Source organism: Gouania willdenowi, chromosome 7 (genome assembly GCF_900634775.1).
Source record: "Gouania willdenowi chromosome 7, fGouWil2.1, whole genome shotgun sequence".
Classification (NCBI taxonomy): Eukaryota; Metazoa; Chordata; class Actinopteri; order Blenniiformes; family Gobiesocidae; genus Gouania; species Gouania willdenowi.
Window position 1 is genome coordinate 1,574,995 of NC_041050.1, and position 15,551 is coordinate 1,590,545.

Sequence of the window (15,551 nt, forward strand, 5' to 3'; positions counted from 1 at the left end):
GACTAAAAACTTTAATGTTGCATGTGTTTAATCTTCAGATTGGTCCTTATTCTAAATGCTGAGATAATGATCTGATATTGTAGCCCCGCCCTCTGATCAATCACCTTTTTGAAGCACAGACACGACAGGAAGTTAAAGTGACAATTTTTTTTATTCAAAACACATTCATTGATTTTTTTTCTACATTAAAAAGAAATAAATGCAGCACAGATGATCCCACAGTCAAGCTGCTGGTGTAAAAACCTGAAAAATAACCCTTATGATTAAAGACGTAAACACAACCCCGCCCCCTCTGTCTCTAGGGCGTCGCCCTCTGGCGCTCTGTGAACGACCCTAACATGGAGGCTCTGTTGTTCTGTGTCTCTGACAGAGACTCTGACGTCACATCCTCGTCATCTGTGTCAAAAAGCTCGTCCTCAAAAAACGCCCCCCCCAGGCCGTACTCCTGGGCATGGACCGACACCTCGTTAGGGACCAGGTGGGAGGAGCCCTCGATGAAATCTGCAAACCTGGAAGTCGTTAGGACAACATCAGCGTTTACTGCAGAGATGATGAGTTCAGGAACGCTGGGAATGTTTTACGGATTTTAAAATGAATCCACGCTGCAGTGATTCATTATTACCTCAGCCTAGGGCTGGGCGATATGGACCAAATATCATATCTTAATATTTTTTCTCAAAATGACGATATACAGCGGAGGTGTCTCGATCGGTCCAATATCAGCCAGAAAACGAATATCGGATTTTATCGGACTGCATCTAAAATCACCGCTATAAGCTCTCTGATAAAATGTTCCGCTCCAGCACGTCTATCTATAGGTGACTGTGGTTCACACTACACACAGTAACTACTGTTACTGACTAATGTTCTCTGTTTGAGTAACATCACATGATTAAGCCTTTTCTAATATTCCACACTACAAAATAAATAATAAAAGTATGTATGATTTGTGCTGATATCGTATCGGATCAATATCGGCTGGTACGTAAGGCTGCAATATCGGTATCATATCGGAAGTGAAAAAGTTGTATCGGGACATCCCTAATATACAGTAAAAATCTTGATAATTTTAAGTCAAAGTCTGACCAGAAAGACGATTCAGGGTTAAATCTGATGCAAAATGCCACACATTCTCATTAATTAACAAACAGCTGCACAATACAGCACGTGTGAGTGAGTTCCATAGTTGTTTTTACATATTTTTTGTAATTTTGCGTACATTTCTATCATTTCGTATGTCTTTGGGTCGTTTGGTTCTCTTTCTGTCATTTTTTGTTTTATTTTTTATTTTGCAAATCCTTTGGTCATTTTGTTGACATTAATTTTGTGTATTTTTCTGTCATTTTAGTTGACGATATACAAAATAAATCTCAATCTTTTTAACTAAATAAAGTCTGAACAGAAACACAATCCAGGGTTAAATTTGCTGATGCAAAATGCCACATAGACATTTATTAACAAACAGCTGCACATGTTCCACTTATGTCTGTTTCTCCTCTAAGGGACAGCACGTGTGAGTGAGTTCTGTAGTGTGGCTTGTTTAGATGAAGGTCTGGGTTAGAACGCACTCAGTGATAGAGAACGCAGAGACTCCTAAAACAAGTATTATGTTACAAAATATAGATCGATATAGGCAATATTGTATTTTTCTATATCACCAAAAAAAACTTGATAAATCTTGATATATTGCCCAGCTCTACTACAGTCTAGGAATCAAACATTTGTCAGCAGGTCGACATTAAAAGCACTTCAGATTTTAACAACATTTGAACCAAAGACAGACGTTACACTAGGGTTGGGCATTATATCAAGATTTCAGATGTATCAAGACAAAAATGACAATATCGCCTATAATAAATTATAAAGGGTTCCTACAGCTTCAGTCAAATTAAATTTAAGACTTTTAAAGACTTTTTAATCCCATATAAAAATTTAATTTAACACCAACTTCACAGTAAACACAACTACTGTCTAGTGTAGACGTGTAACTGGCACCCCCAAAGTAAACACACACACACACACACACACATCTATGAAACAACAAAAATACAAAAAACAAAAATCTTCATTGGACAAACAATTTTCATTAAATGTACATTTCCCCATGTTGTTAAAAGTTGCTGACACGTCACTGTTGTGATTGCGTGACGTTACAGTAAATTACATATATTTTTAAACATGAATGTTAACATTTATTTTGAAATGTGAGACTAATTACAATCATAAAGTCATACCTTTTATGTGTTAAATTACGAGACTTTTGAAACACGACAACGATAATTAAAACCTTATTTTTAGATTCATGAATTTAATGCCTTTTAAGAGTTTTTAAGGATCCGCGGGAACCCTGTATAACTTATTTTGTGTTACGGTTTGCTTTGATGTGTCACAAGGACACATCAAAGCAAGATGCCTCTGAGGAAGACTGGCAGTTGACAGTCGAACCCTGTCAGCAGATCAAAGTAAATTTCCTGAAAAAACCATGTGACATTATTCAACATTAACTTGCTGTTTTTTTTTAATAAATGGGCCTGTTTTGCTTTTTGCATCAGCAAATTTAACGCTGAATTTTCATTCTGGTCAGATTGTATTGAGTAAAAAATACTGAGATTCATATCGTAATTAGGAGAAAAAATATTGAGATATGACTTTTGGTTTATATCGCCCAGCCCTAGCTTACACACCGTGGATGATTCCCTTTAAATCAGATGAGACCAAACTAAAAAAAATGAAAAATCTCTGTCATTTTCTTAAAATAATATAGCTGCCCACACATTTGGACCAACTGTATGATACACGTGTCAAACTCAAGGCCCGGGGGCCAAATACGACCCTTTAGAGCCTCCAATTCGGCCGGCAACAGAAAGCAAAAAAAGTCACTGTGTAAATAACTAATAACTAATACAGTTGTATTAATGCAAAAATTCAATGAAACTCCACAATATTAGCAAGACTCAACATAATGGCAGACATTTTTTTTTGTCTTAAATTGTTAACATAACTCTTAATTAATCACAAATTATTCCACATAATTTCAAAAAATTACATCAAATTTTGCCACAAAATTAAATAAATGTAAAGTGTAGATCCTGCAGGGACTGAAATGTGCTTTAATATTATCAGTGCTGTACATTTTTTATCATTTATTTATATGTGGAAGTGCAAACTTGAGCACAATAATCATACATTGTTCTCGTAGGAGTTATTTTTCTTCCGCAACTTCTTTGTCGTGGAACTCTTCCTAGACTATTAATGCAGCACTAATGACATGTATGTCAACTCATAGGGACAATGTCAAGGATGTGCAGTTGACCTTTTTTGGAGCAAAAATGTCAAGGTCGCGTGAAGTGTCAAAAACCAAAATTTTCCATATCTTTATGAATATTTATCATACAAGTTCAATGCTTACATTTATGAAAAGCTGATTTTAAGTGGAGTATTTTATTTAATAGTACCAAAGCTGTACCATCTACCAGTAAAAGATTGGTAGGGGTCAAAGTTTATGACGTCACAAAAAAAAAAAAACAACCTAAAAATACTTTTTTCACTATAACTTTGTCACAAATTGAGATCTAGTGTTCAGGCTGGTACCATTGAACAACATTTCCTTTCAATGTGTGACCTTGACCTTTGCTCAAGGTAGATTTTCTGTTTATCCTGCATTATTAATTTCCATTTAATTAGTAAAAACAACAAACTTGTCAACAAATCCAGATACAGGTTCTTATTTTTGCTCATTTTTTAAAATTGCCAAATACATATTCACGTTGTGAATACAGGTCTTGACTAGTTATTATTTTCCTGTGGCCCACTGAAGATAAACTGATCTATATTTGGCCCCTGACGTAGATAACTGGAATTAGAGGCTAGAATAATTATTGACCCGTTGGATGTCGTCACAGAGGTTATTTAAGGCTCCTTAAAGAGAACGACGTCTATACAAACTAATAAACTTTACGACAGTCTGTGTGTGATAATGATAAGACTAGATTATATCCGTCTAGTTACAGATAACTAGGTTGTGTCCACATCTACAGGTCCCTTCAAACAATCATTTAATCCAATGGCTCTTAAATATTAATTTTTTTGGGGGGGGGGTTCCCCCCACTTTGAACAAAGGTAATAATCCTGACAAATAACCTATTTTCATATGTACTGAACTGACAGGGAAGAAGCTAACATTCTATTTAATAATAAATACATCAAAAACAATCACCCGTGTAAAAAAAACAAATGTAAAAGTGCAGCAAAAATACAGGAAATAATGAAACATTGTTTACAATCTTTGACAAAAAGCCAACATTCACTTTTTAAGTCTGTTATTAAAAGTTAGCTTATTGTTCTGCTCTATGTGCAGAACATGTTGATGTAAATCATTATTTTTACACTTTTACATTTTGTTCTAATGCTGTCTAATAATTTAACGCTCTTTGAATTTCTGCTACATTTTTAGCTTCTCATTATGACTTTCTTTGTGTTTATTGTGAATGAAGAAAGACATTTAAAGTCCTAGTGGTGTAATAAAACCAGTTCATTTTAATAGAAAATAGATACAAAGCCATGTTTTAATCTGTTTTTAGTACCGTAGGTTTTTTACTGTCTGTGAAAAGTGTGCGTTTGACTGGAGTCAGTGTTTAGAAATGTTGGCTTTATTTCAATTTTCCTTTTATACTAGAAATAGTTGACCATACATACCAAAATGACTGTTTACTTTACTTCTCTATTTTCTATTAAAATTGTACTTCTTTCATCATGCTATTAAGACTTTAAGAAGATTGTTATATTTCCTCATCAAAGTGCCTTAAGCACAAATGTGTCCATCTGCTCTAAAGTACTTTTAAAGGATCAAATGTTGGCTTGAAACTGCTTTGATTTCTTAGTTTGAAAACTATTCAGTTTGTCTTTACTGAAAACTAAAATGTGTCATTAATAACTACTGAAAGGAACATGATCATCTACTGCCCTCTAGTGTTGGAAGTGTGATAGGACAGGATATAAAAAACAAATCCCCTTTGAAAATAAAAGAATAATAATAAATGTTATTCATAAGCTCTTTTCAAAAACACTTCACGATTAAAATGATCCCATTTATGGTTTTCACTGTTTGGATATTAAATAAGTTGGACTTATTGCAGGAGGACATTTTTAGCTTCCCTTTCTGTCTCGTGCGAGTCTTTTTATCTGCAGGAGACAAAGTCAATGTCCAACGTTCTCAACTTGTAGCCGTGCTAATATTGTTGAAAAGGAACGCGTTCATATCTAAAAACTAGGCATGTGTCGAATGTTTTAAAAACGTTGATTCACAGAGGAATGTTTGTTTGAACAATGTCACGATGACATCATTTGGTTTTCATTTTAGACCGACGTTAATTGCCAGTTTGTGTTTTTACGTTCTTTTTACACTTTCAATAGGAAAAATTAGTCTTAGTTCTGTTATTGTTTATTTTATTTTTAATATTCCTGTTGAGCTGAAAAGGTCAAACCTAGAGTAATTAAATATGTGCAGAGTTGAAGTCATATACTGTAAAAGCATGATGTTTATTTTCACTACTGTGATCTTTGTCCCCTTTCTATAAATATATCATATCTTTTTTTAATTTCTACAGGGCTCCTACAGCATTGTTCAAGTTAAACTCAAGACTTTTTAATTCCAATTTTAATTAAATTCAAGACCAACTTCACAGTAAACACAATTGGGGGGAAAAACACCACATCAATTACATAGGGTTAGAGTACATTTTTTCTAGTGTCTAGTAGGGGTGGGCGATAAATCGATATTCAATATATATCGAGTTTTCTATTTTGACAATATGAAAATTACAATATCGTCTATATCGATATTTATATTTTTTATTAGCTTAATTTGTTTTAAAATACTTGTTTTAGGAGTCGCTGCGTTCACCACTTCTCAGAACAGCATGAAAATCACAATTAGATGGATTAATGAGTGCATCCTAACCCAGACTTTCACACGAAACAAGCCACACTACAGAACTCACTCACACGTGCTGTCCCTTTAAAGGAGAAAAAGCAAAAAGTGGCACATAATGTGCAGCTGTTTGTTAATAAATGTGTCTGTGGCATTTTGCAATAGCAAATTTAACTCAAAATCGTCTTTTTGCAAAGACTTCATTGAATTAAAATTACCGAGATTTATATTGTATATTACCATTTTGGGAAAAAATACTGAGATATAAGTTTTGGTCCATATCGTCCTGCCCTAGTGTCTTGTGCAGACGTGCAACTGGTGCCCCCAAAGTAAACACACAAAAATACAGAAAATGTCAGTAAAAGACAAAAATAAACAAAATCACTCCAAAAACACAAGATTACTACAAAAATAGCCAGAAATCTATAAAACATAAAAAATAAAAGCCATAAGGAAAATCTTGGTTTACGTTTCCCCATGTTATTAAAAGTTGCTACAGAGAGCAGCTGCAACCACGTCACTGTTTTGTAGTTTGTTCCACTGTCGTGGTTGCGTAATGTTACGATAACTTATGTATTTTTAAAAAAAAACATTTTACCATTTATTTTGAACTGTGAGACTAATTACAATCATAAATTTGTACACCTGTTAAAATTTGAGACTTTTGAAAAATTGATTTAAGTCATTTTAATGACAATTTAGGCCTTTTTTTTTTTAGATTCATTAATTTAATGCCTTTTAAGAGTTTTTATGGATCCACAGGAACCCTGTTCTCACCAAAGCTGAAATATATGTTTTTGTCGTTTTGTTTAGAGATATGTTGATATTCAGAGGGCGAAGCAGAGTTTTAAAGCCATGGTTATATTAAGATGACTTTGTTGTAATTTGAATTCAATTCTTTCTGACCTCTTTGGTGACTGCAGTCTGGACACAGCCTTCCATGGGCTGCACTCAGGGCTGTGGCAGAATTTACGTAGATCCTCTAAAGCTCTTCGTGTCTCCTCCTCCGCCTCCTTCTGGTACTCCTCCTCAGTGAGGAAACGACGTGGCTCCGGCTTCCAGCGAACAAAATGTTTCAACCTTCTGCAACACGACGTTTACACGTTTACACTCCAACATCCTTGATAGAAACTGTTCTCCTGCTTTGTATTGTGCAGGTGAACATATCGATATATTGCTCAGTCCTAGTATTAAATAATAATAAATGATAACATCAGCCCATTCCAGTCTTGCAAATTCAGTTAAATTATTTCTTTTCAGAACTTTTATCTAGACCAGGGGTTCTCACACATGTGGTCGCGAGATGCATTCAAGAAACTAAAAATTATTTTCTGAACAATTTTAAAAATTATTTTTACCCTTTTTTTGCCACTACACCAAACTTTCCGTATTTTAACCTATTTTCATCACTTTTTCTTGCCATATTTTTGCTCCATTACTCCCATTTCTGACACTTCTACAACACATTTCAATGTCTTTTCTGCACATTTTTTTTCACCTTCCAGACATTTTAATCACTTATAAACCCTTTCTAAAACTTTTAAGCTGAATAAATAAATGTGGGTATATCACCGATTCATAGAACAATGGACCATCCACGGTCTCTGAAACCTTTATTTTGGAGGTCGCGGGCTAAAAAGGTTGAGAACCACTGCTGACTAGGGACGTAACAATTCATTCAACTCCCGATACGATTCGATTCACAATACTGGGTTCACGATACGATTCTCTCACGATTTATTTTACAAAATGGGAATGTAGACTTTAATTTTTTGGGGAAAAAAAAAATAGAAAATACTGTACTATTTTCCTTTTATATTTAATTGTCAAAAGAATCCCTTGATAAACTATTCAAAACAACGCAATTTAACTAAAAATAAATCTTGAATGAAATAAATAAAGGAATAATACAAAGGAAGAAGAAGCCTTTTAATTTAAATTCTGGTTCTATAGTAAACAATGCAAAACTGCATAATAGTTCTTTTTCTTTTTAAAAGTGCAACTGAAAATGTATTTTGTGCCTTAACAATTGGACTTAAAAAAAAACAAAAAAAAAAAAAACAGCCATTGCACTGTATTTACATCAGATATTTGTTTGGACCAGCAGAGGGCGCTGGTAACCCAGTGGTCAGTTGGCATGCAGTTATTCTAGCAGTGAAGAAGAGATGCTATGCTAGCAGACAGAGCTAATAGAAAAAAACGTGACTTTTACAGATATTCACGAAATATTACAGATATTCTTTCATTGCTAAAGGGGTAAAGAATCATTTATGGACAAGTTTAAGAGTAGATGGTGGCCAAAAAAAAAGTAGTAGCAGATTCCGCCCGCTGCCTACACTTTTAGACGAGGAGGATAAATATATAGCACCCTCTGCTGTTTAAAAAAAGTACTGCGATTCAATTTTCAGAGCATCGACATGAACCGTGATACCTATGAATCGATGTTTAATTGCCTTACGATTAATCGTTGCATCCCTACTGCTGTCCATTAAAATCCTGGGACTGTCGTTACCGTCACACACTAACAGACTTTACTTTCATCAACTCATCATCACTGGAACCATTGATAACAACAAACCAAGGACGATGACACGTACCTGAACCCTTTGATGATCAGAGACAGCGGATAGTGCAGGTTTTTGGAAACCAAAGCTGCGATGATAATGGTGAAGGCCAACGGCTTGATTTGAATTCCCAGGAAAATGAGAAACAGACCAAAGAGCTGCAGCGTCCACGACAGGATGTTAATGCTCTTCTCCTCCACCAGAGGGCCGTAGCGGTAACACACGGCAAAGCTGATGAATCCCACCACGGCCACATAACCTGGAAAAGGAAAGAAAAGATTCATCAGACACTCAAACCATTAATGAGTACATTTTAAATGCTGCTGCATTAGAGGCTGATTTATATCCAGAGATTCATAAACACATCAATCCTTCGCCCACTTTGATAGAAGTCTGATTTGGACCATATTTCAAAAATCATTTTCCAATTAAATATATAATAGAAAAAAAAACTGAAATAATAAAAAAAAACCCTGCTGATTTAAAGCATAGAAATCTTAAGACACAATCAATAATAAACACGTTTTTTTTTTTTACACAATGTTTGCAGAATCTCTGGATTGTTATTAAGTATTTATTCTTTTACAAAACACACGTTTGCATCATTTAGACAAAAAAAACAACAAATAATTGCTGTTTTTATTGTTTTCAATTTAAATGCGTTCCCTCATCTTTGGCCTGTAACTTCTGATTCTGAACCAGGTTCTACAAGTTACAGGTTTCTACAGCTTTAGTCAAATTTAATTCAAGTTTTTATTGCCATTTGAAATTAAATTTAAGACCAACTTCATAGCAAACAAAAACATTGGGGGAAAAAACACCACATCAAATACATAGGGTTAGTGAACATTTTTTCTAGCGTCTCGTGCAGACGTGTAACAGGCGGCCTTTAAAGTAAACACACAAAAATGACAGTAAAATACACAAAAAAACCCCCAAATCAAAATCACTCAAAAAACACTAGATGACTACAAAAATAGCCAGAAATCTATAAAACAACAAAAATACAAAAAATTAAAAACCATTAAGAAAAATCTTTGTTGGTCAAACAATTTTCGTTGTAATTTGCATATTCCCATGTTGTTTATACATTAAAAAAAAATGAATGTTACCATTTATTTTGAAATGTGAGACTAATTACAATCATAAAATCATACTTATATTAAAATTTAAGCCTTTTCAAACATTGATTTATGACATTTTAATGACAATTAAGGCCTTATTTTTAGATTCATGAATGTAATGCTTTTTAAGACTTTTTAAGGATCGGCTAACCCTGGGTTAGTGTGACGCTTGGATGAGTTATCATGTAATCTGGTGATTCTAACAACAGATGTTTAAAAAAAACTCTAATGAATGCACGGCTGTCCTCTCCAATCACAGTGCTGTGTTGTTCTATTACAATAAAAAACAATTTAAATATAATTTCTGATCACTACAGAGTCACTTATTACTGTTCACTCGCTCTCTGTGTCTGCTTATAGGCTCCTCCCACTAATCAGGTGCGTACCTAATGCTGCGTGCCAGTGCTCTCGCAAAATGATGTTGAGGTTTTTGCCAACGAGCTGGATGGCGTAGAGCGAGACGGACCAGCCGCCAACGATCAACGCGTAGAAAGGACTTTTCTATTGAGACGGAAAACAAGGATTAAATCAAATGAGCTCCAAATAAATTCAGAGTTAATCTGGTGATGGTGGGAGTGCTGCTCAGCTCACCTTTGGTAGGAAACGTGAGAGGATGATAAAGACGATGAGGAGTGATGCGATCATTCCTGTGCTCATACCAGCCGAGTAGAAGAAGATTTGACTTCTTTAAAAACACAACACAATGAAATAAATCAGAGAAATACAAACATTAATGAGCTAAAAGTACCTGCTGAGGGAGCCCGCAAAGATGAACAACAAAGCTCCAACGAGGAAGACCAAAAACGAGAAGGTATCGAACTCTAGAAGCACAAATGAACACACGGTTAGCATCACAAAGCGTTGCTTCTCTGCTCTCTGAACGTGTCACTTCCTCCTCACTGCGTAGGGTGTGGACGGTGTACTGAGTATTCTGCGCTGGGTCGATCTTGAAGCACGTCTTGGTGCTGAACAGGTTGACGTCGATGGTGGTTTCGTTGTGTTTCTCTCGTATCCAGCTGGAGAACCAGGAGAACAAACTGAAGCGGTCCAGCTCCTGCAGCTTCTCCTCCCCCTCCACAGTGTCCACCTTAAACAGGCCGCTGCTCCACACTTTGACCTGTGTGAGAACCTCACATCATCACTGTACGCTCCATTAAATGAACACATTCACTCTTTAAATATGCAAACGAATTACTCATAATTAATAAAAACACACAGAGTATTGTAGAAGCTCATTATTAATCAGTAAAGCCTGGATTTTAAAATCGAGCAATAATTTGCAGTGGAATCAAATACAACTACAGCTTGTAATCACATTATTAAATTGACTTAAAGGCTAAAAAATAGACAAAAGACTGCAAAAATGATAAAAAAAAAATGTTTCTGACAACTCACTAAATGACAACAAAAACACATAAAAATTGAAATGACACAAATCATCTGCACACGTGTGTGTTCCAGTATTACTGCAGGTCCCACATAATACCTCATTTAAATTTGAAAAGTGTGTCTTGGAATCAGTCTTTTGAATAAAATGTTACATGTTGTCTCTACAGTATGTGTGAGTTTTTATTAGTGGAGGACCGACACCAAGGATGAGTAATTAACTACATTCATCATCACCAATTCAATAAATAACTTTTAGCTGTTAAAGACCGTGCAATGGAAATTCAGCCATTTTCTTCTAAAAACATTGAATAGGTCATAAATGTATTCCTTAAAACATGCAAAAAGCCATTTATCAATTTATAATGTAATTGTGGAGCGAGAATTCACAAACTGTTTCAAATTTACGTGACCTCCCGCAGGCGCACTTCGGCCCCTAGCCCAAAACAAACCACACATTCAGACTCGAGGGGAGAATAAAATGCGTCCGCTAGTGCCACATTTTCCATGAAATTAGCACTTTTTTTTAAAACCGCGATTAAGTTTTTCGCCTCTAGCGGGCGCACTTCTGACTCTACCCGGGAGGGGTGCACATATTCGGACTCAGGCGGCGCAGACCTTTCCGCTGAAACCTTGTTTGGCCCAATCCGAGCACTTGTGGAAAACCAATGGGAGAAGCACCATCAACGCTGCTCTCTCCCATGGACACAGTACATGGAGGCGGCGCCCTTCCCCCGCTTTGGCATGGTTTAATATACTTAGCGAATTTTATCATCTTTCAAATTTGGCTCAGCGGTCAATGACACATGTTTCTGTGGTGTGACAAACTCAAAACACATTTATTTCTGCTTTACACAGACTTTAAGAAAGGTTGGAACAACGACTAAAAAAAAAAACTACTACTACTACACTAAATTTGGCCCTCAGAGAGTTGTACATTATTAAATTATCTGCGCCGGTGGCACTGGCTCGTGCACCACGCGATCCCCCTATGCTGTGAAAAATTCCTGATGAAAACCCTGTGATTATATTTGTGTTCACCATAGAATGTTTAAACAACTGAAACCTTCCGCATGTGGTTTGACTGCACACAACATGACATCACAGAGCAAAATTAATCATCATATGACAATAAGAGTTCAGGAGAAATAGAAAATAAAGTCAAAAACATCTTCAATTATTTCTTTTTTTTTTTTAGTGTTGGGAGGATCTTAATTCAGTGTAATTTACCTGAATCTTCGTCCAGGTTTTCCACCAGGTCGGCACAAAGGAGTTCTTGTAGCAGAAGCAGGTTGGCCCAAAACCCACATGCTGATCTCCATCCACCAGATTAATTATCAGAGGCTTTTGACCTGGATCAAAACAAGCAAAAACACATGAATCGTAGGAATTTAAGTTGTTTCAATAAATTCAACATGAATAAGTAGGGTAGAATAACAACACTGTAATAATAACAGAAACATACTGCAGCCTAGAATTTAGAATATTTAAACAAACGTATATACAATATATTAATGCATATAATATAATATTGAGTAAAAATATATAATAAATATGTAATTCTAAAATGTTTAGCTAAAAATGTATAAACTCAATCAGAGGATTATGTTTGGATTAAAGCTGCATTATTATTATTAGGGGATAATATGTTGAGGTTTCATTTATTCATACAATTGTTCCTTAGGAAATCCGCTTTGATCTCCTGACATGTTTTGACTGACAACTGCCAGTCTTCTTCAGAGGTGTCTGCTGATCACTTGGAAATTCCCTTGACTTCCACATAGTAATTTCAGCAAGATTATTTTTGTAACCTTTTTCAATAATATGTTAAGGTCTCATTTATTGAGACAACTGTTCCTAAGGAAACTTCAAAGCGATATATCAGCAGACGCCTTTGACTAAGACTGGCAGTGCACTTCCTTCAAATTTGTAAATTTAAATATAATAGCTTAATAAAAAATTATCATATGGTTAATGAATGGTGTACTTCATAAATGTACTTTTTCAAAGTGAGAACTGCCTGGTCCACATTCCTGGTGTCATATAATGGCTCGTTTATATACATGTACAGTACATGTCTGTGATATGGAATTGTTAGTCATGAACACGTTAAGATTAGACCAAGTCACTTTCCTTGTATTATTTTAAACTCTACTTGGCAGTAAAACTATTCTGTTGTGGGAAACAAACATACTGTGTAATTACTACAACAGAGCAAGGCAAAAGATTATGCTTTTTTTGTTTTGTTGCGACTCCTTGTCCATTAAAAGCTCGAATACTCTATGAAACGTGTTCGTTGAAAGCCGGTTTAAGTGAGTGACTGCAGTATGAGTGTTGTACTTGCTATATATTGAATGTCATATCGATTAGGCCTACATTGATCGTACAAAAAGTCCGCTGAAAAAATCAGCGCATAGCACGAACAGCGTCGTGTTTACATTTATAACCCTCTTGACCTATGACCCTGGCTGGTCGAGTGTGAAAAAGCTTATTTATTGATTACTCAAGTACAACACTTGAATAAATGATAAATAAATGCATTTAAATCTGATAAACAACGACATACGGAGTATTACAGGATTGATTCGTACTTTAAATAGCCTTAAGAAGATTTAGGTTATGTAAAGTTCGCTCTGCTCACACTCAAGCTAACGCCAAACTAGCCTCTGAAAAACAGATTAAAAACCCTTATTTGGCAACAAATACAGCCAAAAACACCCGTGTTTACCACCAAGTCTTTCTTCTTACCCGTGTCCTGGTATGAGGTCTGAGGTAAAACGTTCAACAACGCCGTGAAAAGGAATAATTTGACGCTTGTGGAAACGAAACGGTTCAACATTTTCATGCGTCCCGCCATGATGATTTCAACACATCCGCTTCCTGACGGCACGAGCACCACCTTTTCCGGCTCTGACGTTGTTTGAGTTACAGAAGGATCAGCCAATCAGTAGGTCGGAAATTACTGCTGAAACTGAATTTCCCCTCAGGGACAAATACAGTTTTCTGAATCTGAATCTTTCAAGCTCCTTTTCTTCTACTTCTTTTTTGAATTTTCGTCAGACTAGACACATCAAAAGTAACCTGCTCTCCACAGGTTACCTTTGATGTTCCTTAATATGTGTTTATACAACAATTATTAAAATGTCATAACTTGATAGAATACATAAAACCATGTACAAACCTCATTTTAAAAATCATTAAGAGAGAAAATAATTGTGGGGTCAGACTATGGAACAATCTAAATTATCAAGCTCACTTTAATACATAGACTAAATTCCTACAAAAACCCACAAAATAACAAACAAAACACGTAAAATGATTCCAAAAACTCACAAAATAAATGCAAAAACACAGAAAATGATTCAAAAAACACAGAAAATGATTCAAAAAACATAAAATAAGGAAATAACACATAAACAGACTAAATGACTCCACAAAATGAATAAAAAAAAACACAGATTATGACTCCAAAAAGCACATTAAATAAGAAAATAACAGCCAAAATAACTCCAAAAACTCACATAATAACACCTAAAACACAGAAAATGACTCCAAAAACTCACAAAATAACAACAAAACATGGAAAATGACTCCAAAAACACATGAAAAATTAGGAAATACCAACTATACATAAAATGACTTAAAAACAAAAAATAAAAACAAAACCACACAATATGACATAAAATGATACCAAAAGCACACTTGTAAGCAAAAACAGACAAAATGACAGAAACACAATAAATTACAAAATGACTCCATAAAAACACAAACCCTTTGATATTTCCTGTATTAATTCACAAACTGGACGTCTCTGTGTGTGTGTTTCTCAAATATCTCTGCGAATCAGGCTCAGATTGACCTGAGACTTTCAACATGGCTGCTACTTTGTTCAAGGGTGTGCAACGATGGATTTGTTTGGACTGCAATGATACTGTTCATAAATTATTTCATAAAATTGTCTTAAGTGCAGCTTTGCAGAACAGCTCAATGTTGACAGGTAATCAATGGTAACCCGGGATAAGTTGATAGATGCGTAGAATATACAGGAGTGACTGCACAAAGGGCTTTTAAAACAGACTTAAGTGGGACTAACGTCCTAAAAAAACACCCATAAATACTGACCAGCAGGTGTCCTCAATGAGCAGTGTGTGTGTGTGCGTGTGTGTGCGTGTGTTGTGTGTGTGCGTGTGTGTGTGTGTGTGTGTGTGTGCGTGTGTGTGCGTGTGTGTTGTGTGTGTGCGTGTGTGTGCGTGTGTGTGTGTGTGTGTGTGTGTGTGTGTGTGTGTGTTAACTGAATCCGTTAAATAGCTACGGGCACTGCACTAGTTACTTTAAATAATAATATCAATTTTAAGTCAGACAATTACATTCGTGTTGCTCCTATTTAAATAAAGCCCGTCCTTGTGCATCTCCTTTCCTATTCACTTTTCCATAACCCCGTGGAAGACGTCACGTTTTTTTAGTTTTTTTATTCAATGAACAAACACACATAAAAACACATCAACGACATTTCACAGAAAATCTTCCAAAAATAAAAACAAAAAAACA

At 35.4% G+C, this 15,551-nt stretch overlaps 1 protein-coding gene across 1 annotated transcript; it reads right to left on the bottom strand.

Moving 5' to 3' along the window:
• Window positions 1-132: 132 nt before the first annotated feature.
• On the bottom strand, window positions 133-13,891 carry nemp1 (nuclear envelope integral membrane protein 1). Its single transcript, XM_028453195.1, has 9 exons — window positions 13,752-13,891; window positions 12,234-12,355; window positions 10,518-10,734; window positions 10,366-10,438; window positions 10,209-10,302; window positions 10,004-10,118; window positions 8,527-8,752; window positions 6,836-7,012; window positions 133-509 (listed from the first exon to the last, which is right to left on the bottom strand). Exons 1-9 carry the CDS (start codon window positions 13,858-13,860, stop codon window positions 299-301), a joined length of 1,344 nt encoding a protein of 447 aa, XP_028308996.1. The 5' UTR covers window positions 13,861-13,891; the 3' UTR covers window positions 133-298.
• Window positions 13,892-15,551: the final 1,660 nt, after the last annotated feature.